Source organism: Melanotaenia boesemani, chromosome 2, assembly GCF_017639745.1.
Source record: "Melanotaenia boesemani isolate fMelBoe1 chromosome 2, fMelBoe1.pri, whole genome shotgun sequence".
Classification (NCBI taxonomy): Eukaryota; Metazoa; Chordata; class Actinopteri; order Atheriniformes; family Melanotaeniidae; genus Melanotaenia; species Melanotaenia boesemani.
The window spans coordinates 37,393,449-37,419,575 of NC_055683.1; the positions used below are offsets into that span (position 1 = coordinate 37,393,449).

General features: G+C 41.0%; 1 protein-coding gene across 2 annotated transcripts; it reads left to right on the forward strand.

Moving 5' to 3' along the window:
- The first annotated feature begins 10,440 nt into the window (after positions 1-10,440).
- Positions 10,441-24,569, forward strand: LOC121628898 (transmembrane protease serine 9-like). Of its 2 annotated transcripts, XM_041968308.1 has the most exons (11): positions 10,441-10,513; positions 13,263-13,283; positions 13,527-13,686; positions 13,956-14,224; positions 17,194-17,339; positions 17,424-17,718; positions 17,932-17,964; positions 18,277-18,448; positions 18,610-18,863; positions 19,549-19,646; positions 23,013-24,569. In XM_041968308.1, exons 1-11 carry the CDS (start codon positions 10,459-10,461, stop codon positions 23,400-23,402), a joined length of 1,893 nt encoding a protein of 630 aa, XP_041824242.1. In that variant the 5' UTR covers positions 10,441-10,458; the 3' UTR covers positions 23,403-24,569. The 2 variants fall into 2 exon arrangements, with proteins under 2 accessions (XP_041824242.1, XP_041824235.1); XM_041968301.1 differs by having other exon boundaries at positions 17,424-17,964; positions 23,013-24,568.
- Positions 24,570-26,127: the final 1,558 nt, after the last annotated feature.

The window sequence follows — 26,127 nt, forward strand, 5'->3', positions numbered from 1 at the left end:
ATAGAAAATGCCCAAAACATATTTGAGAATAAATAAGGGTTGCTCAAATGCATCCTGGCAGTTGTGAAACTGTAAAAAGAACAGTCTCACACTGTGAAAATTGTGCTTTCAATTTTTTTGGTAATGTGGTTAATGATGCTCAGTAGTGTTTACATTTTTGCAGGCCTTGAGTGGTATTTTGGTGTCAGAGTTTGCTTTTGAGCATATGAGCAACTGTTTTGGTGTGATGGGTTTGCTTTTGAGCATATGAGCAACTGTTTTGGTGTGATGGGTTTGCTTTTGAGCATATGAGCAACTGTTTTGGTGTGATGGGTTTGCTTTTGAGCATATGAGCAACTGTTTTGGTGTGATGGGTTGGTTTTGAAAAGAAACTGTGAGGTTTAGTGTACGTAGCTTTAGAAAAGTGTTTTGTGTTTAGAGTTTTGTGAAAAGTGAGGGCAGTATCGTGAAATGTGTTTAAGCAATAGAGAAAAACTGTAATGTGAGCCTTAAGCTGAAGGTGGAACGACAGCTCTGGAAGACCTCCTGTGTGGTACCAGTGCCAAAGACATCTCACGTCAGAGAACTCAGCAGCTACAGGCTGGTGGCTCTCATGTCCCATCTGATGAAGACACTGGAGAGTCTGATCTTGGGACACCTCTGCTCCACTATGGGACCCTCCATGGATCCACGGCACTTTGCCTACCAGCCTGGTATCAGAGTGGAAGATACAGTTATTTTCCTGCTACATCATGCTCTGACTTACATGGACAAGTCCACCTGCACTGTGAGAATAATAAGTTTTATTTATTTCGTCGTTGCCTTCAACACCATCAAGCCGGTGCTTCTGAAAGCCAAACTACAGAGGGCTGAGGTGGTCCTTCATCTGGCACAGTGGATTCTGTACTATCTCATAAACCAGCCCCAGTTTGTGAGAGCCAGAGACTGTGTGTCTGACCTGCAACGTAGGTGTCCCCTAGGGGAAGGTCTTGGCCCCGTTTCTCTTCACCCCACAGACAGCTGTGTTCTACAAGTGTTCTCAGATGACTGCGATTGTCAAACTGATCACTAGGATGACAACGTGGAGTGCAGAGAACTTTGTGGACTGGTTTCAGCAAAACCACCTCCTAATTAATGCAGGGAAAACCAAGGAGATGGTGTTGGATTTTCGCAGAGGCTGGTCTGCTGTCCTCACCGTTGACCATCCAGGGAACAGACATTGAGAACGTGGACTCTTGTACCTGGGTGTTCACCTAAACAATAAACTGGACTGGACTCACAACACGGATGCACTGTACAGAAAGGGTCAGAGCAGGTCTATCTTCTGAGGAAACTGCAGTCTTTTGGAGTGAAGGGGACACTCCTGAGGACCTTCTACGACATCTATGGTGGCATCAGCCATCCTGTACAGTGTGGTCTGCTGGAGCAGCAGCATCACAGAGAGGGAGAGGAAGAAGCTGGACAGAGTCATCAGGACGTCCAGATCTGTCCTGGACTGTTCTCCAGACTCAGTGGAGGAGGTAGGTGACGAAAGAGTCCTGGCAAAACTGACTGGATCATGAGTCCTACCCACTGCAGGATGGCCTGTCTGATCTGCTGAGCAGCTTCAGTGGCAGACTGATCCATCCTCACTATGTGAAGGAGAGATGCCGCAGGTCCATCCTCCCTGCTGCCATCAGACTTTACAATGAACACATGGAAACTGTCTTTACATATTTATATACATGTTTATTTACATATTTATATATTGTACATACTCACCCTGTCAGAGCATATACTGCACATATTATTACTTATTATTTGTGTGTGTGTGTGTGTGTGTGTGTGTGTGTGTGTGTGTGTGTGTGTGTGTGTCTTCCTTTTTGATATCACCTGTGTGTTTCTGCTTACTGCACCTGTAATGTTGCAACAAAGCAGTTTCCCTACTGAGGGACTTATTTCTTATTTTTCTTATTATTATTCTTATCAGGCAGCTGAGCACATCTTTCCCTTTACAAGGCAGTTGATGTTGTTCACCAAATTTTATCATATTAGTGAGCAAAACCCCAAAAGTGGACCACTCAGCATTCTACAGTCATAAGTAGATTATAACAATGGGGGGCAATAACAGTAATAATAGCTATTGAGCGTCTGTTTGTCATGTTTTGTTTATCTGATTGACATGCGTTTGAATGCAAACACAAATTGGGCCAACATAGGGTTCCATATAATTACCCAAGGACAATTCAACACCTGAAGTGGGGAAGTGGATGATCTAACCCTGGGGTGTCAAACTCATTTTAGTTCAGGGGTCACATTCAGTACAATTAGATATGCAGTGGAATGGACAGCATAATAGCCTATAAATAAAGAAAACTCTGAAATTTCCCATTGTTTTAGTGCAAAGATGCACAAGTACATAATCAAGATGTTTAGATTTAATGAAAGATCCTTTTAGAAAACATTATGAACAACCTGAAATTACTAGAGAAAAGGAATTGCAGATTCAACAATATTTTGCCTCAGTTACAAATTTACATAATTTATCTTATTTCTAAACATATTTTATTTTTATTTTAGATTATATATATATATATATATATATATATATATATATATATATATATATATATATATATAGAGAGAGAGAGAGAGAGAGAGAGAGAGAGAGAGACAGGGAGAGAGAGAGGTCAAGGTGGAATACACCTCTGAAGGTGGTAGAGAATCACTGAGCTAAGATCCTGTGGGACTTCCAGATCCAGACCGACAAAATAGTAATGGCAAACCGGCCGGACATTGTGGTGATGGACAAACAGCAGAGGAAAGCCGTTGTGGTTGACATCGCAATACCAAGCGATGCAACATCAGGAAAAAGGAACATGAGAAACTGGAGAAATACCAAGGCCTGAAAGAAGAACTTGAGAAGGCCTGGAAAGTGAAGGCAACAGTGGTGCCCGTGGTCATCAGGGCACTCGGGGCAGTAACCCCCAAAGTGGAAGAGTGGCTACAGCAGATCCCAGGACAAACCTCGGACATCTCGGTCAAGAAGCTCCCAGGCCTCTGGTAGAGGACCCGAGCTTGGATGGATGAGAGACCGCCCACGGAGGGCGAGGGGACAATATATATATATATATATATATATTTATATATATATATATTTAATATAGGTGTCAAAAATATATATATAATGTATTTATATAAAAATCTATCATTCAAATATCCTCAAATTTATAAAACCTAACTAATGTTTGAAAACAAACACATTTTTACATGAAATATTCTATATTTTACTATAAATATATATTGAATTTCTTCAATAATATTTATTTTATTTAATAAATTTCATTTATTTTATATATAACATACTTATTTTAATGTGCATTACAACTTCCAGATCACAATGGATCTACAAAGACACCGAACATTTAATTCCAAGTATCTAGAAATGAATTGGATGCTGAATTAGTCGTTGATGGGGAGGCACTTCACTAGGAACACTGCAACAGTTCTGTTGTGCGTCTTTAAACTATACTAGCATCTTAATCACAAACATAAGTTTGGTTCGCTTGAGTAAAATTCAGTGTGAAAGCAAACTGAACCAAAGGCGTGAAGATTTTCTGATTTTCCCACTGCACGAACAAAGTCCCCCTGACTATCCTTGTGCAAATGCGTACAAAAACAAAATGTTGTCATTCAAATCACATTTTCTAAACCGTTACAACCTACAACCTACCCCATGAAACCGTGTTACAACAGTCCACAAGTGCAACAACTAAACAAATAAAACCAAAACCAAACAACTAAAACATTAATAAAATAACACACAAATAACCTGCTTGAGAAACAGCTGAATAAACACATAATCAACATGATATATGTTTGACAAGTTCAACTACAAAGCAAGCTATGCAGTCACAAAAATAATTTGGGCAAAATAAATAAATAAATAAATAAAAATTCCTTTCCTATCTCAAAATTATATTTTCCCTCATAAATTTAGCTATATTTGCCTCAAGGCAATACTTTTTCACGTGAAAAAACATGTGCAGAGTGAATGAGATGATTCCCAACTTCTCCCTGATTGGAGCAATTGCAAGTGTTACAACTGACCCATGTGAAAGCTGTCCCTGGTCTCCCCTACAGGACCTTAAGCAGTCTGATGGGCTGTCTGGAACTTGCTGATGCCTGGTGAATGAGCCGCTCTGCTGCTCTGATAGACCTACTGTGCCTTCTAATGGAGAACTACGCTACACGTTTGAGTGATTTTTCTAAGACAAAAGCTGCAATTTCAACATGTTGAAGTATCCAGAATTGTGGCCATGGTAACAACTTTTGTAAGAAACCAAACCGTTTGTAAATCTGTCAAGATTTCAGCAAAATAAGAGTATTTATGTTTGTGCAGATCCCTCACCTTCCCTCAGATACCACAGATCCCATGAGAGAGCAAGCCTGTGGCAAGATCGCCGCCAATGAGGACGTTCAAAACTCCGCCATAAAGCATCTATTGTAGATATCTTTGACTGGCACAATGCAAGAAACAGCTGTCCTGTGGGAAGGAAAACAATGACAGAAATCATCATTCTTTTCTATTTTTATTACTGTCAGAGTTTTTTGTTTTTATTTCTGCATATTAGCCGTCATCTACATTCTTTATTTTCATGGTGTAAATGGTTTGATTGACCGACCATCTTTCTGCTGGTTGTGTTGGACCACAGCTGTTCGCGTAATCAGATTACTTTATTATTTCTAACTGAATGTTTCAAGTCTTCAACCTGGGCGGACCTCATCAATCCCCGGGGCTTGGCCACCGAGGAGCTTTTTAACCACCTCAGCCCCAGAGATAGGAGAGCCAGCACCAGCTACCCCAGACTCTGCTTCCTTATCAGAAGACGTGTTGGTGAGATTGAGAAGGTCTTCAAAGTATTCCCTCCACCACCTCACAACGTCCCGAGTCGAGGTCAGCAGCCTCCCATTCCCACTGTACACAGTGTTGACGGAGCACTGCTTTCCCCTCCTGAGCCGCTGGATGGTGGACCAGAATCTCCTCAAAGCCGTCCAGAAGTCATTCTCCATGGCCTCTCCAAACTCCTCCCATGCCCAAGTTTTTGCCTTAGCAACCGCTGAAGCTGCGCTCCACTTAGCCCGCAGATACCCATCAGCTGCCTCTGGAGTCCCACAGGCCAAAAAGGCCCAATAGGACTCCTTCTTCAGCTTGACGGCATCCCTTACTGCCGGTGTTCACCAATGAGTTCGGGGGTTACCGCCACGACAGACACCAACGACCTTACGGCCCCAGCTGTAGCTGGCCGCCTCGACAATAGAGGCATGGAACACAGCCCATTCGGACTCAATATCCCCCGCCTCGCCCAGGACATGCTGATGGGAGTTGGAACTCTTTCTAACAGGGGACCCTGCCAGAGGTTCCCAGCAGACCCTCAAAACACGCTTGGGTCTGCCAGGCCTGACCGGCATCCTCCCCCACCATCTGAGCCAACTCACCACCAGGTGGTGATCAGTTGACAGCCCCTCTCTTCACCCGAGTGTCCAGAACATGCAGCTAGCTCTCATTGCCCACATGAGCATTGAAGTCCCCCAGCAGAACGAGGGAGTCCCCGGAAGGAGTGCTCTCCAGCACCCCCTCCAAAGACTCCAAACAGGGTGGGTACTCTGAACTGCTATGTGGTGCATAAGCACAAACAACAGTCAGGACCCGTCCCCCTACCCGAAGGCAGAGAGAGGCTACCCTTTCATCCATCGGGGTAAACCCCAACGTACAGGCGCCAAGTAGGGTGGGCAATGTGCATGCCCACACCTGCTTGGCGCCTCTCACCAGGAGCAAATCCAGAATGGAAGAGGGTCCAGCCCCTCTCAAGGACAGTGCTTCCAGAGGTGAGTCCAACTATGTCTAGCCAGAACCGTTCAACCTTGCGCACGCAGGCTCCTTCCCCGCCAGAGAGGTGACATTCCACGTCCCTTGAGCTAGCTTTTGAAGCCGAGGATCAGACCGCCAGGGTCCCCGCCTCTGGCAGCAGCCCAACTCACACTGCACCCAACCCCTATGGCCCCTCCTGCAGGTGGGGAGCCCACAGGAGGGGAGGCCCATGTCACCCTTTCGGGCTGAGCCTGACCAGGCCCCATGGGCAAAGGCCCAGCCACCAAGCGCTTGCCTCTGTGCCCCAACTCTAGGCCTAGCTCCCGAGGGGGGCCCTGGTGACCCACGTCCGGGCGAGGGAAACCTTGGTCCTTGCTTTCTCCTCGTCATAGGGGTAAATTGAGCCGCACTCCTCCCTGAGCCGCCACCTTATCGTGGTGGAGGAGTTTATGCGTCCTGACGATCCTAGCGGCTATGTTGTCGGGGGCTCATGCCCCTGGTAGGGTCACCCATGGCAAACAGGTGTCCAGGGGAGGAACCAGACGAAGTGCAGCAGTGGCATTATTGTGTTTTGTTTATTATAATTGTAGCAGTTTTTATAGTTTGTGTGTTTTTTGATTGCACCGTTTTACATTGTTTTAGGATTGGCACTTGTGCCATTTCTTGTCCTGGACTTTTACACTTTTGCACTAAACATTATTTATTTTGTAGCAGTTGTTTAGAGTATTTCAGTGTGACTTTATTTTGTTTGTTATTAAGAGACAAGAATTTGTACATTGTTACAAAATGTGTGCGACTGAGTTATGTAGCTTCAGTTTCGGTAAGCATTTTGCCACATAGGGTGGGGAGCAAAAGTTCTGTTTTGTCTGACGCTACTGATGTTGGGGTGGGAACTATCCTATCACACTGTTTGGATATGGATCAAAAGCTCCATCTCTGTGCCTACTTCTCCTGCCTACTATTGACTGCTGAACACAACTACTATATAGGTGATAGAGAACTCTTGGTGGTCAAATTAGCCCTTAAAGCATGACACCACTGGTTGGAGGGAGCCACAGGGCCCTTTTTAGTTTGGACTGATCACAAAATAATACATACGCTCCGCCAAGAGATTGAATTCCCACCATGCCCGATGGTACTTGCTTTTTGTTCACTTTAAATTTACCCTTTCCTAACATCCTGGTTCCCATAATGCTAAACCTAATGCCCTGTCCCGTCAGTTTTAGACTTCTGACGACTCTGCTGCCTGTCCCAAACCTTTTCTTCCTGCCAGCTGTCTCGTAGCTTCTCTGACTTGGAAAATTGAGGACCGGGTAAAAAATACTACTCTTACTTAGCCTGGTCCCAGCTCCTGTCCACCTGTCTTTTTGTTCCCCCAGCTCTAAGGTCTGACGTGCTTCACTGGGCCCACTCCTACAAACTGTCACCCAGGAATCCAACTGACCCAGCTGGTCGTACAACAACACTTCTGGTGGCCTACTCTACAGGAGGACAACCCGAAGTTTGTTAAAGCTTGCTCGACCTGCAGCTAACATAGGACTTAACAGAGTCTGTCCTCAGGGTTCCATCCTCAGGGTTCCATCCTCAGACCAATGGCCACCTCCTCTGTCAGGTTGTACATATGAGCTCGTTGCTGTCGGGTACCTGGTTTGTACACCTGTAACCTGGCAGCCTGATACTGATGGAGACACAGCAGAAGCATCTGCATGGAGAAAACTGTCATCTGCTATGAATTCTGCAGCTTTCTACATCCCAACTGTAACTCCTTAAACTCTCCTGGAACATGATCCTCATGTCTACAATGAGCACCACACATCATAACGTTGTTTTTAGGCTGCATCAGTGAAGTTCTGTCTCTTCACCTGTACAAAGTGCATCCAGGCAGGAAATCCATTCTATTTAGCTTGATTACTCCTTCAGAGCTGTCGTTTATGCAATCTATACCTGCAAAATAATTCACTGTGATAAAAATCATAGCATTTACATCTCATAAAAGACACACACTGTCCACTTGATCAGGTCCATTTTGCTAGTAATGAGTTAGACCCATTTTTCCTCCAGAACTGTTTTAATTCTTGGTGTGATAGATTAAACAAGGCAGTGAAGTGCGGTGAGGTTCATGGCTGGTGAGGCACTGACTCCTCTGGAGTCAGATTTACAGTTCTAAGAACTGAAAAGAGCATCTTATTTCACTATTCATCCAACAGCATGCAACTACTGGTAATGCTTCTTCACCCATCAGCATTCCTCTTTCAATTCAACCAGCACACCACATTCTGCATGTTACCAACAGCATGTTCTAAAAACTGAGCTGCAGTCCAGACCCTTCACCAGCTAGAAGATGTTGAGCTGCTGAAAACCTGAAACCATTTGAGTGGGTGTTTAAAAGCTTAAAGTAATTTCATTTTAATACAATGATAACCTAATGATTGCATCAAGTTTTTATTTATTGAATTTCTCTTATAAAGCTAGAGTAGATCACCATCTTTACTGTTAAACATAAATTTTACTTTCAGTATTTTCACATTGTATGTCTGTTACAGTTGACAAAAAATCCCCAAATATATAGAAAATGAAACAAATTTGTGACAGAATATTTGTGCACATTAACTTAAAAATGTAATCTTTATTAGAATTAACAGAAACAAACAGCTGCCATCATGGAAAGACATGAGTCTGACTTCTGAGGAAGTATCACTCTATGTAAAGAATGCAAAGTACAATGTCAGAAAATACATGAAGAAAATGTTATCGGCTGCTGAAGGGAAAAGGTAATGCTTTACTGGACAGAAGGAATGTTACCAGGTCAGATTTCCCTGTTGTCTGCCGGTCTGGGTAGAACTGTTTTTACCTGAAGTCACGGAGAGTCTGCTGGGATTTCTGCTCACCTGGTTTAATGTTCTGTAACATTGCCTACATTCATTCATTTAAAACATTTAAAAAATAATACTTGTATAAAAGTAAATTAAACAAATAAATAAATAATATCAATGAATAACATAAAAGAGATTAAATTAGATTTGGGGGTTGGGGGTGTCAATGTTCACATAGAAAAAGGGGGCTAATTGCTTTCTTTTTTTTTTTTTTTACTTTCTCAAGACTATAAAAATAAAATATGTTTTTTATGGTGGAGATAACAGGTAATAATCTTTTCAAGTGAATTCATTCACAAGCTCTTCACTCCCATCACCTCAACTACGCTGTAAGAACATTTTCTATACACAAAAGATAATGTCCTAAAAAAACATGACCAGGACTTTAAAGTCATTTATAGACACAGAAAGTAAAATTCTGTACTTCCATCGTTTATGCTCTGTTGCATTCACAGACATGTCTCTTGATCCGAAAATGGAAAATTATGTTTTTCTATAACCTTGTCACATTAAAGGATGATACCACACTGAACAAAAAAGAGAATATTTGAACCAATTTCAAATATTTCCTTAAATGAATTTAACTGAACTTTGTTATTACACTATTTTCCAGCATAATTTAAATTACGATTTAAACATGTCAATTCTTCTTCTAACCAGGACACATTCCTGTCATCTACCATTTAATGGTGAAACTCATGGATTGGAGGTGGTGGTGGATTTCACTTATTGTACCATCCACTACACTCATGGTGCCAACTAAACATCCCATTAACATTGTCTGAATATAAACATAACTCATGCAGGAAAGCACATAGCTCAAAGTTAGAGAGTAACAATCACAAAAAGTTAAATTCCTACTAAATGTGAATTTCCCATGAGCCTTTGCAGTCTTTGCACGCTTGGTACTGTGGATTTGTGAACCTGGAGAAAAATGTGTCTTTAGGAAACTAAAGCTGTGCTAAACCCAACTGTAGAACGTTTAGAGTAGAAACTCATCTCAGATGACTCCAGAACACATAACTCCAGACATGTTTCAGTTTAGAAAAGTGTTCTTGTTCCCAAGATGCAATGGGGGAAACCAGGTAAAAACACTGTAAAAAAGTTATTACAGAAAATTTCTTCAAATGTTAGTACATTTTGTCCTATTTTTAATGAGTTTTCTTAGTATCACATTAACATCTTCACTAATCTGATACTTGTCTTCTGCCTCTGGTGGATATCTTTACACTACAATAATTTGGACATATCACACTGTAACAAATAATTTTTGTTTATTATGTTTTTTACATTTTTTTAAAGACTTCAGATTAAAAAACTGAGAATGTTTTCTTGTGTCAGGCTTTAAAGGGTTTAGAGAGTCTGTGTTTTTACTGGTTTGGTATGTTTACTGTCATATGTATGTATGTTGTTTTTACCTCTACTGGGGCCTCTTGGCCAGAAAAAATATATGCAAACAAGAACTGGTTGTCAGACATTTTACCTGGAAAAATAAAGTTGAAAATCATTTGAATTAGATTAATGATAGTCTTGTGAAAATGTTGCTCTGTCAAATGGTAAAGAAAGCTGTTTGTTGAGGTAAGTAGCAGATAAACGACTGTTCTTTTCACTATTTACTGTTTATAATTCCAGTGTAAGCGATGATGTGTTGGGTGTGTCGTTGGATAGAGGGAGGCGTGTTGGTCTGACAGATGAGGGGAGGAGGAAGGCAGCTTATTTATACCAGAGCAGGTCGGGTGGAATGAATTTACAGAAATGGATTTGTACGGGCTGATCGTCATGGCAACTGTGCTGACTCTGCAGATGCCAGGTAAGACCTGTCAATGGTGCACATCTGGAGCAGTTCCACAGGCAAGGTTTATGTTTTATAAAAATGTGTAAAAAATACAACAAAAATGGTGAGAAAAGAATTCAAAATGTGGAACATCCTGAGTAAGATCTTAAAACGTGATTACAGCTCCTATCTCTGACTTTTAGAACACCGAGGTTTTTATTAGGGCCTGAGGGCTAAAAAAAACTTTCAAAGTTCATGTTGAAGCAGGGAAGTGTGTTAACTCACTGGAAAGTTGTGAAATGCTTAAAATAAGAAATAAAGGGTATTTTTCTTGATAGGATCCGTATTCTTGACTTGAAGCTTTCTTAAGAAGTCACCTTCAGTGTTGTATTTTAAATTAATACTTTTCTGAACAACATGTCAAAGTGTTCAACAGCAGCAGAGAATTAAAATTAGAAATTAGTAGAATCCGCTTCCACGGGTAGGTATTTACTGCTGTGAGCTCACAAAGGTAAAGATCTCAGACTCACCTGTTTGAGCACACATTTGCTAAAAAGTGGAGCAATCAAGTGAGAGAGGAAACATAATTTTCTTATTTTTTTTGCCTTATACACAGGCTATGAGGACACATACGACTGATAGAAAAACTTTAGAAAGTGAATTTTGGATAATATGGGACCTTTAGGGCTTTGAAGGTGAGCAGAAAAATTTAGTGGCTAATCTAACAGGAAGTCAGTGAAGGGGTCAGGTGAAGAGTTTCCCCAGTTTAGAATTAATAGGAGTTGACAAAGAGAGTGCTGGCTGGTACCTGAGTACAATTAATTACACAAGTAAAGGTTAGAAAAGACTAAAGCTGCAGAACTTTTCGATAAATGAGCTGATTTTATCTTTAAAAACAGACTGAACTCCATGTTTGACCTGAGCATCAGAACTAAGGTTAGACTCAGATGTTCCTGTCGGCTTTCAGCGGTACGGCTAAGATTATCTGAAAGACTGGCAAGACTAGTAGATGTAAAAGTGACATCTTTGTCAGACCTCTGATTTTTTGTCACTGAATTTAGGAACTTTGGTGCATCGAGGATTTAATGTCAGAAAGAAAAACTGTGAGACTGGTAAAGCTGCTGATGTGGGTGAACTTGTTGACTAGTTTCAGTTTTGTATTTGCTAATTTTACTCAACTATTTCATAATAACTTCACATGAAAACTGATAATGAAAAGTAAAATTGAATTGAGATTTTTTTGGGAATAAATTAGGCTAACAACAGTTTTAATTCTCTTAATGCATATCATGCAATTTGTGACAAACCACTTCTGGCCTTTGTTTAATTTATTGATTTTTATCTATCTATCAATTTAATTTAATTTAATTCTGTATTTATTTTATATTATCTCTATATCATTTGTCTTCATTTCTTGCGACCAATTTATTTAATAATTCATTTTAGTTTATCTCATTCCAGTCATTTTTCCCATGTGTTTATATAATTGTAAATAAATTTAGGTGTTAAGGGGTAAATCCTCTTCTCATCTGTTTGGAGTTTGGAAGATTTTTTTAAGGTTACCAGTAGTTTTATGGTCCTTCGTGTTTGTAGCTTTCACCCGATGACGTACAGTTTTCCATTATGACTGCTTAGATAAATCAGAGAAACTGGATGGTTTTGTCATGTGAGGAATCCAAACCTTGTGTGTCTCTGACCACATGACTGAAACCTATGATACTGAGCAGTAAGACAATGGTAGAGAAGGAAAAGTCCACTGGACTGAAACCGGACATCAAATCAACAGAAATTTTTCAAAGATGGACAACAGGTAGAGAATATCCTTAACAACTGCATGATGGCACACGAGTAGAGTTGCATTGTGTGTTTCCTGTCAGCTTACATAAAAAGGCTGCATGAAAGAAGCAGTTAGACCAGTTTCATGGTGACTATAAGGAAAAGAATAGTCAGTCAAAACAATACAACAGTGTGTTAAAGGTGAAAGACTTGCAGAGGACGTCAGCTCCCTGCTGACGATACAAACACAGCAATGTGGCAAATTCTCATGCAAATACACTTTTACAACTTTACTTCAACTAAAGCGAGGTAGTTTTAACAAAAAGAATAATACATTTGATTTATAAAGGGCTTTTCAGGACAGTCAGAGATGCTTTACAGCAGGAAAACTAATACAAATGCAACACATCAATAATCATCAATCAATAAAATCTAAAACATTAACAGTATATTTCCTCACATAAAATAGCTGTAGAGCATTAAAATCATCAGAGACAGCTCTGAAAAGATGTGTTTTGGTGAGTTTTTCAGAGCAATCATGGATGTATTTGGGGAGTGAATTAAGGGAATAGAAAGGTTAGTATCAGAGAGGCAGAGATCCCAGGACAGAGAGTAGTCAAATAGGAGGGAGGCAGGTTATAGAGGGCTTGAATGTGAGGAGGAGGATTTTGAATTGAATTTGTTGTAGAACAGGGAAGCCAGTGGAGTCTCTGGAGGATGGCGGTGATGTGGTCAGAGGAAGAGGTGTGAGTAAGGAGACGAGCAGCAGAGTTTTAAATGTATTAAAGTTTGTTTAAAACTTTGTGTGATGAGCCGTACAGGAAGCTATTGCAGTAGTCAAGTCTGGATGTGACAAAAGCATGATGAGGGTTTCAGCTGCAGAAAAGGGAAGAGATGGATGGATACGGGTGATGTAATTTTAGGTGGAAGAATGCTGTTTTTGTCAAGTTCAGCCGACATTGCGGACAATGAAGTCAGATTTGTTTGACTTTTTCTGTTTGTTTTTCAGAGTCTGAGTCCCAACTATCTGGTGAGTTAATGCTTCTGTGAAAAATTAACATCCTTTTCTCTGGTGTCATTTTTACATTTTCATACTGTTTTTAAATCCTGTCAAACACAGAATGTCATACAAAGAGTGAAAACAGTTAAACATCATGAAGTAAAATCAGTTTACTGCAGTTTTTCTGCATCAGGCTGCAGGATGTGTTCCTCTGAGTGTACACAGCAGGCAGGTAATCCATAGAGGAGTGTTTTAATACCCATTTCTCCTCAGTTTGTGGTCGGCCATCGCTTAACACCAGGATTGTTGGAGGACAGGTTGCTCCTGCAGGCAGCTGGCCCTGGCAGGCTAGTCTCCATAGACCTACACACTTCTGTGGAGGATCCCTTATCAACAATCTGTGGGTGCTGTCTGCGGCTCACTGTTTTTCAAGGTGAGCAACAAAGATGGAACCAAACATACTTTTATTGTTGATCAGGCTGGAAATCAGTCAGGTGTTGTGTTCTTCAGGTCTCCATAGAAAAAGCAAAGTAAACACACTGTTTACAGCTTGTCCTTCAGAACTTTCCATGTTTAGTCCAAGTAGTTCCAGAAAGAAATTGTAGATTTCTGTGAAAAAAAAAGAAAAAAGAAAAAGCTCAAATAAAACTTAGCCAGTCAACAGTTTAAAATAACTTGTCCTCTCTCTTCTGATAATATCAGTTCCAACACAGCTGGTCTGACTGTGATTCTGGGTCTTCAGAGTCAAGAGGGAGTCAACAGCAATCAGCAGACTTTTAATGTAGCTCAGATCATCGTTCATCCTAGCTACAACTCCGGAACAAAAGATAACGACATAGCCCTCCTACAGCTCTCTACACCTGTAACTTTTACCGATTACATTTCACCGGTCTGCCTGGCAGCCTCAAACAGCACCTACTTCAGTGGAGTTAACACCTGGGTCACCGGCTGGGGAAATACTGCGAGTGGAGGTAGGTTAATGTTAACTTGTTACAGTATTATCATGTAAATAATAAAAGAAACATCTCTATTCAAATAAAATGTAACCATGTAGTTGAAATAATAGAATATAACAACATTCAGATGTTTTGTCTTCATTTGAAGTGTTCAGTTTGTTCTGATGATGCCAGAAAAGGAGATGTTTTTAAAGCTGGAGTGCAGAACTTTTACATTTAGGTGAAGACCTTGTATACTGTAAAATTTTGCTGATGCTCAATAAAACCAGTTGGTTCACAGGAAACTCTGACTGTATAAAAATATTTTTGCACATTTATAGAAATTACATTTGACACTGCAATAGCCTAAGTTTAAATCTGCTTAAAAGAATAATAAAAAAAGGTAAAATAATTACATATTTTTTAAAATATAAATGAAAAGAAATATGACAAAGAGAAGATATGGATTTTAATACAACAAGGAAATAAATATGTTCATGAAAAATATAAAAATTTACAGAAATATGTAAAGAAATAAACAAATAATAGATTAGATTAGATTAGATTAGATTAGACTTTATTATCTCACAGTGGAGAAATTCACTTGTTACAGCAGCTCTTGTTATAGAATAAAGTACAGAGAGGCAAAATAAGGTGAACATGCATCACAGCAAGAAAGTGCAATAGAAATTATTTACAAGTCTAAGAAAAGCAAAAATATGTACCGTTATAATATAAAGATATATATATATATATATATACATACATATATATACATACATACACACATACATACATACATACATACATACACACATACATTATATATTAGATTAGATTAGATTAGATTAGACTTTATTATCTCACAGTGGAGAAATTCACTTGTTACAGCAGCTCTTGTTATAGAATAAAGTACAGAGAGGCAAAATAAGGTGAACATGCATCACAGCAAGAAAGTGCAATAGAAATTATTTACAAGTCTAAGAAAAGCAAAAATATGTACCGTTATAATATAAAGATATATATATATATATACATACATATATATACATACATACACACATACATACATACACACATACATTATATATATATATATATATATACATACACATATACATATATATATATATATATATATATACACACATATATATATACATACACACACACACACTACATCCATACATAAAATAAAATAAAATAAAATATAACAACAACCTCACAGACTATATACATATTTACATGGTGATGGTGGGATATGAAGAATATGATGACATTGATAATGGGGGGTATTGCACAGTAAAATATAAATAAATATTACACAGTAATATGACTATACAGACAAGTTGTACAGTCTGACAGCAGTGGGGATGAAGGACCTGCGGTAGCGCTCCCTCCTACACTGAGGGTGTCTCAGTCTGCTGCTGAAGGAGCTGCTCAGCCCCCCCACAGTCTGGTGCAGTGGGTGAGAGGTGTTGTCCATGATGGATGTGAGCTTGGCCAACATCCTCCTCTCACCCACGTCCTCCACAGAGTCCAGCGGGCAGCCCAGGACAGAGCTGGCCCTCCTGACCAGCTTGTTCAGTCTCTTCCTGTCCCGGTCGGTGCTGCTCGCTCCCCAGCAGACAACGGCGTAGAGGACAGCAGAGGCTACCACAGAGTCATAAAATGTCCTTAGCAGAGGCCTGCATACTCCAAAGGACCTCAGTCTCCTCAGGAGGTGGAGGCGACTCTGGCCCTTCTTGTACAGGGCGTCTGTGTGGTGTGACCAGTCCAGTTTATTGTTGAGGTGAACACCCAGGTACTTGAAACTGTCCACCCGGTCAATCTCCTTCCCCTGGATGTTCACCGGTGTGTGGGGTAGTGTCCTTCTCCGGAAGTCAATCACCATCTCCATGGTCTTACTGGTGTTTAAGCACAGGTGGTTGCACTCACACCAGTCCACAAAGTCCCTGATGACTGACCGGTACTCCAGCTCGTTCCCCTCAGACACACAGCCCACAATGGCTGAGTCGTCAGAGAACTTCTGGAGATGACAGCTGCTGGTGTTATAGGTGAAGTCCGAGGTGTAAAGGGTGAAGAGGAACGGTGAGAGCACTGTTCCCTGAGGGGCCCCCGTGCTGCAGACTACCACCTCAGACACACAGTTCTGCAGACGCACGTACTGTGGCCGGTTGGTGAGGTAGTCGATGGTCCACGCGGCTAGCTTTCCATCCACACCAGCTCCTTCCAGCTTCCCCCGCAGCAGCACCGGCTGGATGGTGTTAAACGCACTGGAGAAGTCAAAAAACATGACTCTCACGACGCTCCCAGCGGTCTCCAGGTGAGCCAGCGCCCTGTGCAGTAGGTAGATGACAGCATCATCCACCCCGATGTTTGGCCTGTAGGCAAACTGCAGCGGGTCCATCGCGGTGCACACCACGGAGCGGAGGTGACCGAGGATGAGCCTCTCCATGGTCTTCATCAGGTGGGAGGTCAAGGCGACGGGTCTGTAATGGTTCGGTTCCTTCGCGTGTGATATCTTAGGAACCGGAACCACACAGGAGGTCTTCCACAGGACAGGGACCTTCTCCAGGCTGAGGCTCAGGTTAAAGATGTACCTGAGCACCTCACAGAGCTGGTCTGCACAGGTCCTGAGCAGCCTGGGGCTGATGCCGTCGGGTCCTGCAGCTTTCCTGTTCTTCAGCCGCCTCAGTTCTCTCCTCACTTGGGCCGATGTAAAGGAGAGGGGGGAGGTGGAGGGCAGTGGGGGGCTGGTGGTCGAGTCCATTGGTGTGGAGTGGAGATGGGGGGTAGGTGAAAGTGGAGGTGAAGATGAAGGTGGCGAGTAGTCCTTCATATTTCCACATTTTTATTGTTTCATTTATAGTTTTATTTTTTATAATATTGTTTAGATACAGAGTTGTTATTTTTTTTTTTTTTTTGTACACTGGGTGAGTCTACTTTATTTTTACCAACACATATTTCCTAACATGTTTATGTAACTGGATTTGTTCCCTTAGTGTCCCTCCCTTCTCCACAAAATCTCATGGAGGTTCAGGTGCCAATTGTGGGGAACAGACAGTGTAACTGTGATTATGGAGCAGGCAGAATCACTGACAACATGCTGTGTGCCGGGCTAGCTGAAGGAGGGAAGGACTCCTGCCAGGTACTTTTTTTTAAACACATTTTTATCAGAAATTCACCCACTGCAAAGATTCTTTCTCCTCAAGGCATGATTCTGTTTTCAAAGGGAGACTCAGGAGGTCCGCTTGTGAGCAAACAGGGCAGCGTTTGGGTTCAAGGAGGAGTCGTCAGTTTTGGAATAGGATGTGCTCAACCTAATTTCCCAGGAGTCTATACTAGAGTGTCCCAGTATGAGAACTGGATCCAAAGCCAGATAACCAGCAACCAGACTGGCTTCATCACCTTCTCATCCTCTGGAACTGATAGTGACCTTAATGTCTCATGCACAGGCGTGCCACCAATTTCAGTCACCACCACTACAACCACCACTACAACCACAACTACAACCACAACAACCACCCCTATGACCACAACAACAACCACTGCTTCAACCACAACCATAACCACTCCTACAACTCTTACAACCACCACCACACCAAACACCGGCTCAACACCAACAACAATACCTGCAATCACCACCACCACCACACCAAACACTGGCTCAACAACTACCACCACCCCTACAACCACAACCACCATCACTACAACCACCACCCCTACAACCACAACCACCACTACAGCAACCCTTGCTCAAACAATACCTGGGCGTGAGTAGCTATCTATCTTTCTTTTCTTTGACCTTCTGTTAAACATGTATATTTATTCATTCTAACAGCTTCATGCATATTTTGAACTCTTACAAATTCTCCCAAAATGTAACCTGGCATGTTTATATGTGTGGGTCTGAATAAAGTCTGAGTAAATAAATACATTTGTGCTGTACAGCACAAATACATGTACAGCACTTTGTTTCAGGTGTGGTTGTTTTAAAAGGCTATATAAATAAAGTTGAGTTGAGTTGAGTTGACAGATCTGATCTGTACCAGACATTTACTGTGACATCTGGATTTTCTCTCCAGCTGTGGTTTGTGGACAAGCCCCGCTAAATTCTCGTATTTTGGGGGGAAGCTCTGTAGTGACGGCCGGCGAGTGGCCATGGATGGCGAGCCTGCTGCATAATGGAACGCATGTTTGTGGTGGGACGCTGGTGGCCAAGGACTCTGTGCTGACCAATGCCAACTGCTTCTCAGGGTGAGTTATAGCTGAGGCTGATAAGTGAATGCAGGAGGGTCATTTTAGATAGATAGAGGTGATGAGCAGTTGTAAAAAAAACTAGATCATTAAAAACAAACCCTGAAAAGACCCAGTATTTTATCTTTTTATCTTCATTTAGCTCTTCTTCTCTCCCACAGACCCTTCGTGGCCTCTGAGTGGGCGGTCGTGTTGGGTCGCTTAAAGCAGAATGGATCAAATCCCTCTGAAGTTTTATTTAATGTGATAAATATCACTCTGAGCAACCTGACTGGGACCAACATAGCAGTACTCAAACTGTCAGCCCAGCCCACCCTGAATAACTTCATCCAGCCCATCTGCCTGGACAATGGACAAACCTTCCCTGTGGGCTTGACATGCTGGGCTGCCGGCTGGAGCTCTGGGACAGGAGGGGGTAAGTTAGCAGCACAAAGGCTGAAACAGTGATGCTACGTGTCCTGGATTAAACATGGGGGTATTGTAAAGTTATGAATATTTAAGCCGCATTCACACTGGCACTGTTTAGTTCACTTTACACAAACCCTGGTCTGCTTCCATGGATAGTTCAATTTGTTTGGAGCAATTTTGCACTTTTGAAGCCCATTTATGCTCCTTTTACATACATAAATAGTTAGATCCATTTCAAATTCATACTATAATGTGTTCCAACTATGTTGCATAGTTGTTACCCAGTACATCCACCAGACGGCAGTGCAGAGTTCAGAATTCACCTCCAAGTTCTGATATAATTTTCAGACAATAGAAAATATGTCACAGTGGAGGAGATCATGATAATATTCATTCTCAGAAAGGGACATAAAAAGAGGCAGTGCAGTAAAAGGTGGTGGTCTGTGCAGCCCTTAGATACATCACAGCTTTTGCTTCTTGCCAGTTGCACATCAGCTATACTGCCCAATACTGCCTCTGCAGTTTCTGGTGGTACTACTCTGTTTGCTCTGTCAGGATATGCATCCCTAAGGGCCCTGAAAACAGACCAAATTATGCACATAAAGGACACAGAAGACAGACAAAATGCTCCATATCCATCTTTTGCAAACATAAATGGGCCTTTAGTCATACCTTTATTCTTTCAAATTTAGATGAGAAAATTCTGCAGGAGTTCAAGACTTTAGTGCTAAACTGTGGAAATGCATCAACAAGCGACAGCATTTGTACCGGACTGTTTACACTGGGGATGGTAAGTTGTGAGTTTATTATAAATAATAATCATTTACCGTTTCTTGAAATGCTTTTGTTTATCTCATCAATGTATTTCTTTAGACCCCTCCAAGAATTTCAAAAGGAGTTGAGTCTCCAAAAGATCATAAAATTTATGTTGGTATGGACTCCCAAGGCAAACTGGTCCTGAATCAAGGGCCTTACTTAGTGTGACCCCAATAAGTAACCAAGTTACTTTACTATGGAAAAGTATGGTGTCCTGGACTAGACAGTGGTGCAGCAGTGCTGCCTCCCAGCAAGAAGGTCACCCCACCACCATCAGCCAAGATTGAAACAGGTGCCTTTTTGTTCAGTTTGCATGTTCTCCTTGTGGGTTCTTTCCAAAAACATGCATGTTAGGTTAACTGAACACTAAAATCTTTCTAGGAGTGATTGGTTGCTTGTCTCCGTGTTGCCTTTGCAATAGACTGGTGACCTGTCCAAGGTGTACCCTGCCTCTCACCTGCTAATTGGCAGAATAGTCTCCAGCTTTCCCACAACCCTGAATTTGAATAACTGGGTATAGAAAATGGATAGATTTATCCATAGGGCCCAGCTGAGTTCAAACTATAGAGCATTACAAAACCATCATTGAATGTGAATTTTTGATTGGGCTGCAGATTTTCAGCAGTTCTGCCTTGAGAGTCACCCCTTTAGTGAGGAAAGAGTGTGAGATCTGGAAAAATCTTTGGCAATACATAGACAGGCTTACTATTGCATACAGCATGAAACCAATACCCTGGAAGGAACAGGACTTAAGAGTTGGTTCCTCAAGCTTGTTAATACTCTGCAAGAAGACAGAATTTTTTTCTTGTCCTCAAGGCCACAAGAAATTGAGTCATTTTGTCTGTCACGCGAACATGGTTGGAGACATCTTACGGGTTGTTCTCAACACATCGTTCACTTCCTGCACTCGATGGAGATGGACACCTTTTCTTTCTTTCCCTCCCCACACTCTGCCCTGCTACTTGTCTGTCATCTCTGAGCCTCTCTTACTGTTTTGAATTTAGAACCATGGATCTGATCAGCTGGTCTCTTATTGCAACTGACCAAATTTATTCGAACTGCAAAACAGGCGTAGGAGAGCCCCCTTGTCCTTGAACGTTCACGGCTGGATGAGTGATGGACTCCTGGGCAGTGTGGAAGGTCACGTGTCTGTCGCTTCTATCTGTTGAGGACGTTGAGGACATCTACACATTTAGATTCATGATAACTGGGTTTCTGCTGTTTGGAGCCGGTGGTGCTGGTGGCCAATGGCAAGCTGCCTGACTTCTGTGCCGATGTATGTTGAGCTGTGAACAATCAGACTATGGCGTTACAAGAGCTTAATCGTAAACTGGATGCCATCCTAGCTCAAAATGGCAAGCTGGTTGCGGTTCCGGAGCTCGTACGCGTGGTGGACACCAACGTGGAGAAGTTGTCGGCTTGGCTGGGTGGAAACTGACCCAGATTCGGATGATTAAGTAGCCTGATTTAAGGCAGACGTAGCTTGCTCTAGCTTGAACCAAAACAAATGCTGTTGTCTTAATCTGGCTCCCTGAATTGGCCTTGGATGGCTGGTTATCAAGTTCTCCTGGAATGTTATGCAGAATGATGCTTGATCTCTAGAAATGCCTCTTTTTTCCCCTGACCCATTATTTTCCCTCATGTTATTTTGTCCATCTGTGAAAATGGCACGTTGCTCGGCGGCTTCTGCCTCAGTCTGCCTGATCCTGTTTATGTTTATATGTTGTTGTTTTCTACTCTTGGACGAGCTTGTACTGGAAAAATTTTTTGTTGCGCCTGTTGCCATGACAATAAAGTTTCATTCATTCATCAGTGGAACTGTGATTGGTCGAACATTTGAGGAGGGTGTTGCTAACGTGGAAAGTTGTCACTTGCATTTCCCCGAGGCAAGGTTGAACAGATAGTTTTCATGAACAGCTGATCAAGGTGGTGAGAAAGTACAAAAAGCAATACAACACGTGGCATTTAAAGACACAAACAGTGCCACATGCACAGCATCGCACACACAACGCCGCCCTGCCACGAACAGTTTTTCGATAAATATAAAGTACAAAGCATTTTGTTATTTAAGATAAATAGCAAGATAATGCAGATCATATCCAAATATTATAATTTCCCTCAGAGGAAAATTAAACTAATTCATTTCATTCATTCAAAAACAAGTCACAGTCAAGATGGATTTAATTCTATGCTGCTTTTCACAACACCATCGGTGCAATAGACTACACACACGTCAGATCTGTTGCCTCAACCACAAGAATATTAATCCATAAATGTCCAAGTCACCTGTGACTTCCAGATCCACCTGCTGTGTGTGGTCTTTAATATTTGAAATTTACTAAACAAAGCTTTTATTATAATAATTAGTTTTATTGAGAAATCAAATTTATTTCCTGGTTAATAACACCTTTCAGACTCACCTGGAAGAGTCATCAGATGCACCACTCACTCTGTAGTTGAACCGCTTCTTAAAATGATCCCACAGCAGGTGGAAATTTGCCCTAAAACTGTAGAAGGTACAGTAGGCTATGTAATATAATTTTATTCTTTATCACCACTTTCCCTTTTAGCCACAACACCACATGGATGCACATCTTGAGGCACTCATGGGACCAGACTGCAGGCTGCTGTCCACACTGCTCACCATGTTTTTATTCATAATCAAGAAAACACTTCAAGCTTCATTGCATATCTTTATAATGTTTTGTTTTCATTCATCCTTTGTCATTAGGTTTGTGATTTTTCCTGTCTGTATCTGTCTGTGTCTGTTTGCACATATGACCTTTTATAGGAATTTTGTGAGCGTTGACCTGTAAAGTAGAACCAGCTGGTCTGTCCTTTCAGCTTGCCAGGGATTGGTATTCAGCAATCAAACAAAAGAGAAAAGATACAAACAAAATACGCTATACAAACATGTTCATGAATGTTGGTACCGGCTCCAGCAGCCCTGCAACCCTGCACTGGAAGAAGGGGGTATGGAAAATGGACAGACGGGTGGATGTTCCCAAATTATGGAAAAATGAACAAGCCGAAAGGGAAAGCTGTCTATTTATTGGTTAATCTGCATTCCTAGCCTTGCCTTTGGTCATGAGATGTATGTAGGCATTGAGAGAACAATGTCACAGATAGGAAGGCTTCCATTCATGATAAAGAGAGTAGAATAAAGCCATTGTTTTTCATTAAAATTAGATTCTCAAGGTGTAGCTCTACACAGGCTGTATCCTGCCTGTTTCCTGCACATAAAAACTTTTCATAAAATGATACAGGCTACTGAAAATGATCAGTACAGCATATTTTGTTAGATTAGACAAACTTTTAAGTCTGCATTCTGTTTATTCAGGGTGATTCTGGAGACCCACTCATGTGTGTGAAGGACGGCTCTTGGTACCAGGCGGCTGTGTTGTCGTTCACGGGAACCTCTGGAACCTCTAGCAGGCGAAAACGAGAGACTGCAGTGATGGTGTTTGAAAAACTAACGCGCTTCCAGACCTTCCTGACTCGCTCACTGGGGACATTCTTGTCCCCTTTCTCTACCACCAACAGCACCAGCAACAGCACCAGCAACAGCACCACCAACAGCACCACCAACAGCAACAGCACCAGCAACAGCACAGCCTCCACTGTTACAGCTGCCATAATGACAACCAACCAGGGCACTCCCATTCACTTCCCCTCCCTCTTCTGCCTCCATCTCCTCATCCTTGCCTTGTGTCTCCAACTCTTCTCATAGAAGAGTCCAGCTTCACCTTATTTACATGATGTGATGCACACAAATGAATGTAAACAAAGCTTGAATGTGACACTTTAAAGGCTTAAACGGAGGTGATCTATGGCTTGACTCTGAGTAGAGATAGGAAGTTTAATCCGGCATTCGGGGATCCAGCTTTCAGAGTATTGATAACCTTTCAGCCCCAGTTTAAGCATGCATGTTGATGCACTACACAATGATGAAAGCATCCAGAAATACTTTGTGTTTCTGTGCTAAGAAATGCTATTTTTACTGTAAAATAATGGGTCTTTTTTTTCCTCTGATGGATGTTTTTTGAAGGATGTTAAGATGAAGAATGTTCAAATCTGTACTGAAAATAATTCCTGTAGCATTACAGGATTTCATGATGCTTGAAGCAATATACATACACATATACATTGTTTTCTAAATCTGTACATTGGTAAAATGTGTGTCATCTTTATAGTTTATCTATTTATCAAATGTTCATCTGATAAATGGGACATTTATGGGACAACTGATTGCATCGTGGATTTTATTAAACTAATTTGGTGTAAATGGGTTTAGGAAACCATTTGTTAGATGTTACAGGAATTCTGCATCAGCTATGTGCCTGTCCATCATGTGAAAGATTTATAATATTATCATGTGGATTTTTATCTAAAATTCAAAGCACACAATGGTGAGTGCCAGTATTTGTATTAGAAATGATATTGATCAACCTGCACTGCATTAAATGATTATTTAACTGTTTATTTAACCAAGAGATAAAACCACTTTTACAGGGCTACATGTACATCAACATGATTACATGTACACACCACAGAAAACAAATAACAGCCATCAGAACTATAAGGGATGATAAATAAATGGGAATGTTGGTTTTGGGTCTACACAGGGAACACATTTGTTGTCTTAATGAGAAAGCAACAAAAAACCTTTCTGTTTTTGTTATGATCAAAATCCTGATTGATTCTCTGACTTTATTTTGATTGAAGAAATATCACAGTTTTTTAACACCAATAAAAGTAAAAACTCTGAGAATTTTCTGTGTATGATAATCTACAATTGTGCAGTAACTTACTCTGGTGTTAGGATTTCCCCTGACAAGTCGCAACCTCATCCCCCAAACTTTTCCCGATGAGAGGGTTTAACACCTGCACTTTTTCCACATTTAAAAAAATAAAAAATGTATGTAGTTATAAACAAAAGTTGCAGCTCTACTCCTCTCTGTCTGCACTGCTTCCTCCTCTCCTGTTGTTTCGTGAATCATGACGCCTGTCAGTCATCAGCTAATCGGCTTTTCAGTTGCAAGAACTGTCTCTCTTGTTACATTTGCCAGACGGCATCAGCTCCAGCCTCCTTAAGTCCTGCGGAGATGAACTGTGTGGAGTTATGGAGCATGTCTTCAATGTGAGCCTCAAGCTGAAGGTGGAACGACAGCTCTGGAAGACCTCCTGTGTGGCACCAGTGCCAAAGACATCTCACGCCAGAGAACTCAGCAGCTACAGGCTGGCAGCTCTGACGTCCCATACTCACCCTGTCAGACCATCCACTGCACATATTATTACTCATTATTTGTGTGTGTGTCTTCCTTTTTGATATCACCTGTGTGATTCTGCTTACTGCACCTGTAATGTTGCAACAAAGCAGTTTCCCTACTGAGGGACTTATTTCTTATTTTTCTCATTATTATTCTTATCAGGCAGCTGAGCACATCTTTCCCTTTACAAGGCAGTTGATGTTGTTCACCAAATTTTATCATATTAGTGAGCAAAACACAAAAAATGGACCACTCAGCATTCTACATATGCAGTCATAAGTAGATTATAACAATGGGGGCCAATAACAGTAATAACAGCCATTGTTTGTCATGTTTTGTTTATCTGATTGACAAGCGTTTCAGACAATCACCTGAAAGAAATTATATTATATTTCACATATTTAGCATATCCTGATATGGAAAACACAATTTGGGCAAACATTGGGTTCCATATAGTTACCCAAGGACAATTCAACACCTGAAGTGGGGAAGTGGAAGATCTAACCCCGGGGTGTCAAACTAATTTTAGTTCAAGGGTCACATTCAGTGCAATTAGATTTCCAGTGGGATGGACAGCATAATAGCCTATAAATAAATAAAACTCTGAAATTTCCCCTTTGTTTTAGTGGAAGGATGCACAAGTACATAATGAAGATGTTTAGATTTAATGAAAGATCCTGAACAACCTGAAATTTCTGGAGAAAAATAAGTGCAGATTCAACCTCAGTTATACATTTACATAATTTTATTATCTTATTTATGAAAATATTTTATTTTTCATTTTAGATTTTTTATATATATATTTTATATACACATTTAAAATATATATTTTTAATGTACTTATATAAAAATCTATCATATAAATGTTTAAATTTAATCAAATTTATAAAACCTTAAAAGTTAATAAATTATATAACTATTTTTTTAAAGATAAACAAATATTTTTACACAAAACGTTCTATATTTTACTAAAAATGTTGAATTTTTCTGACGCCAGTCAGACCTCAGCTGTACCGTGTCGCTCTACAGGCAGAGTCAAGAAGATAACTCGCTTTTTTTCCTTTTAATGTTGTACTGTCAAACACTCGGCTGTCCATCTGAATGAGGGAGATAACAAAGTATTTAACAGCAGCAGATTCATTCCTGTGATGAGCAACAGGGAAGGAGGAGAAGAAGTTGCTGGAC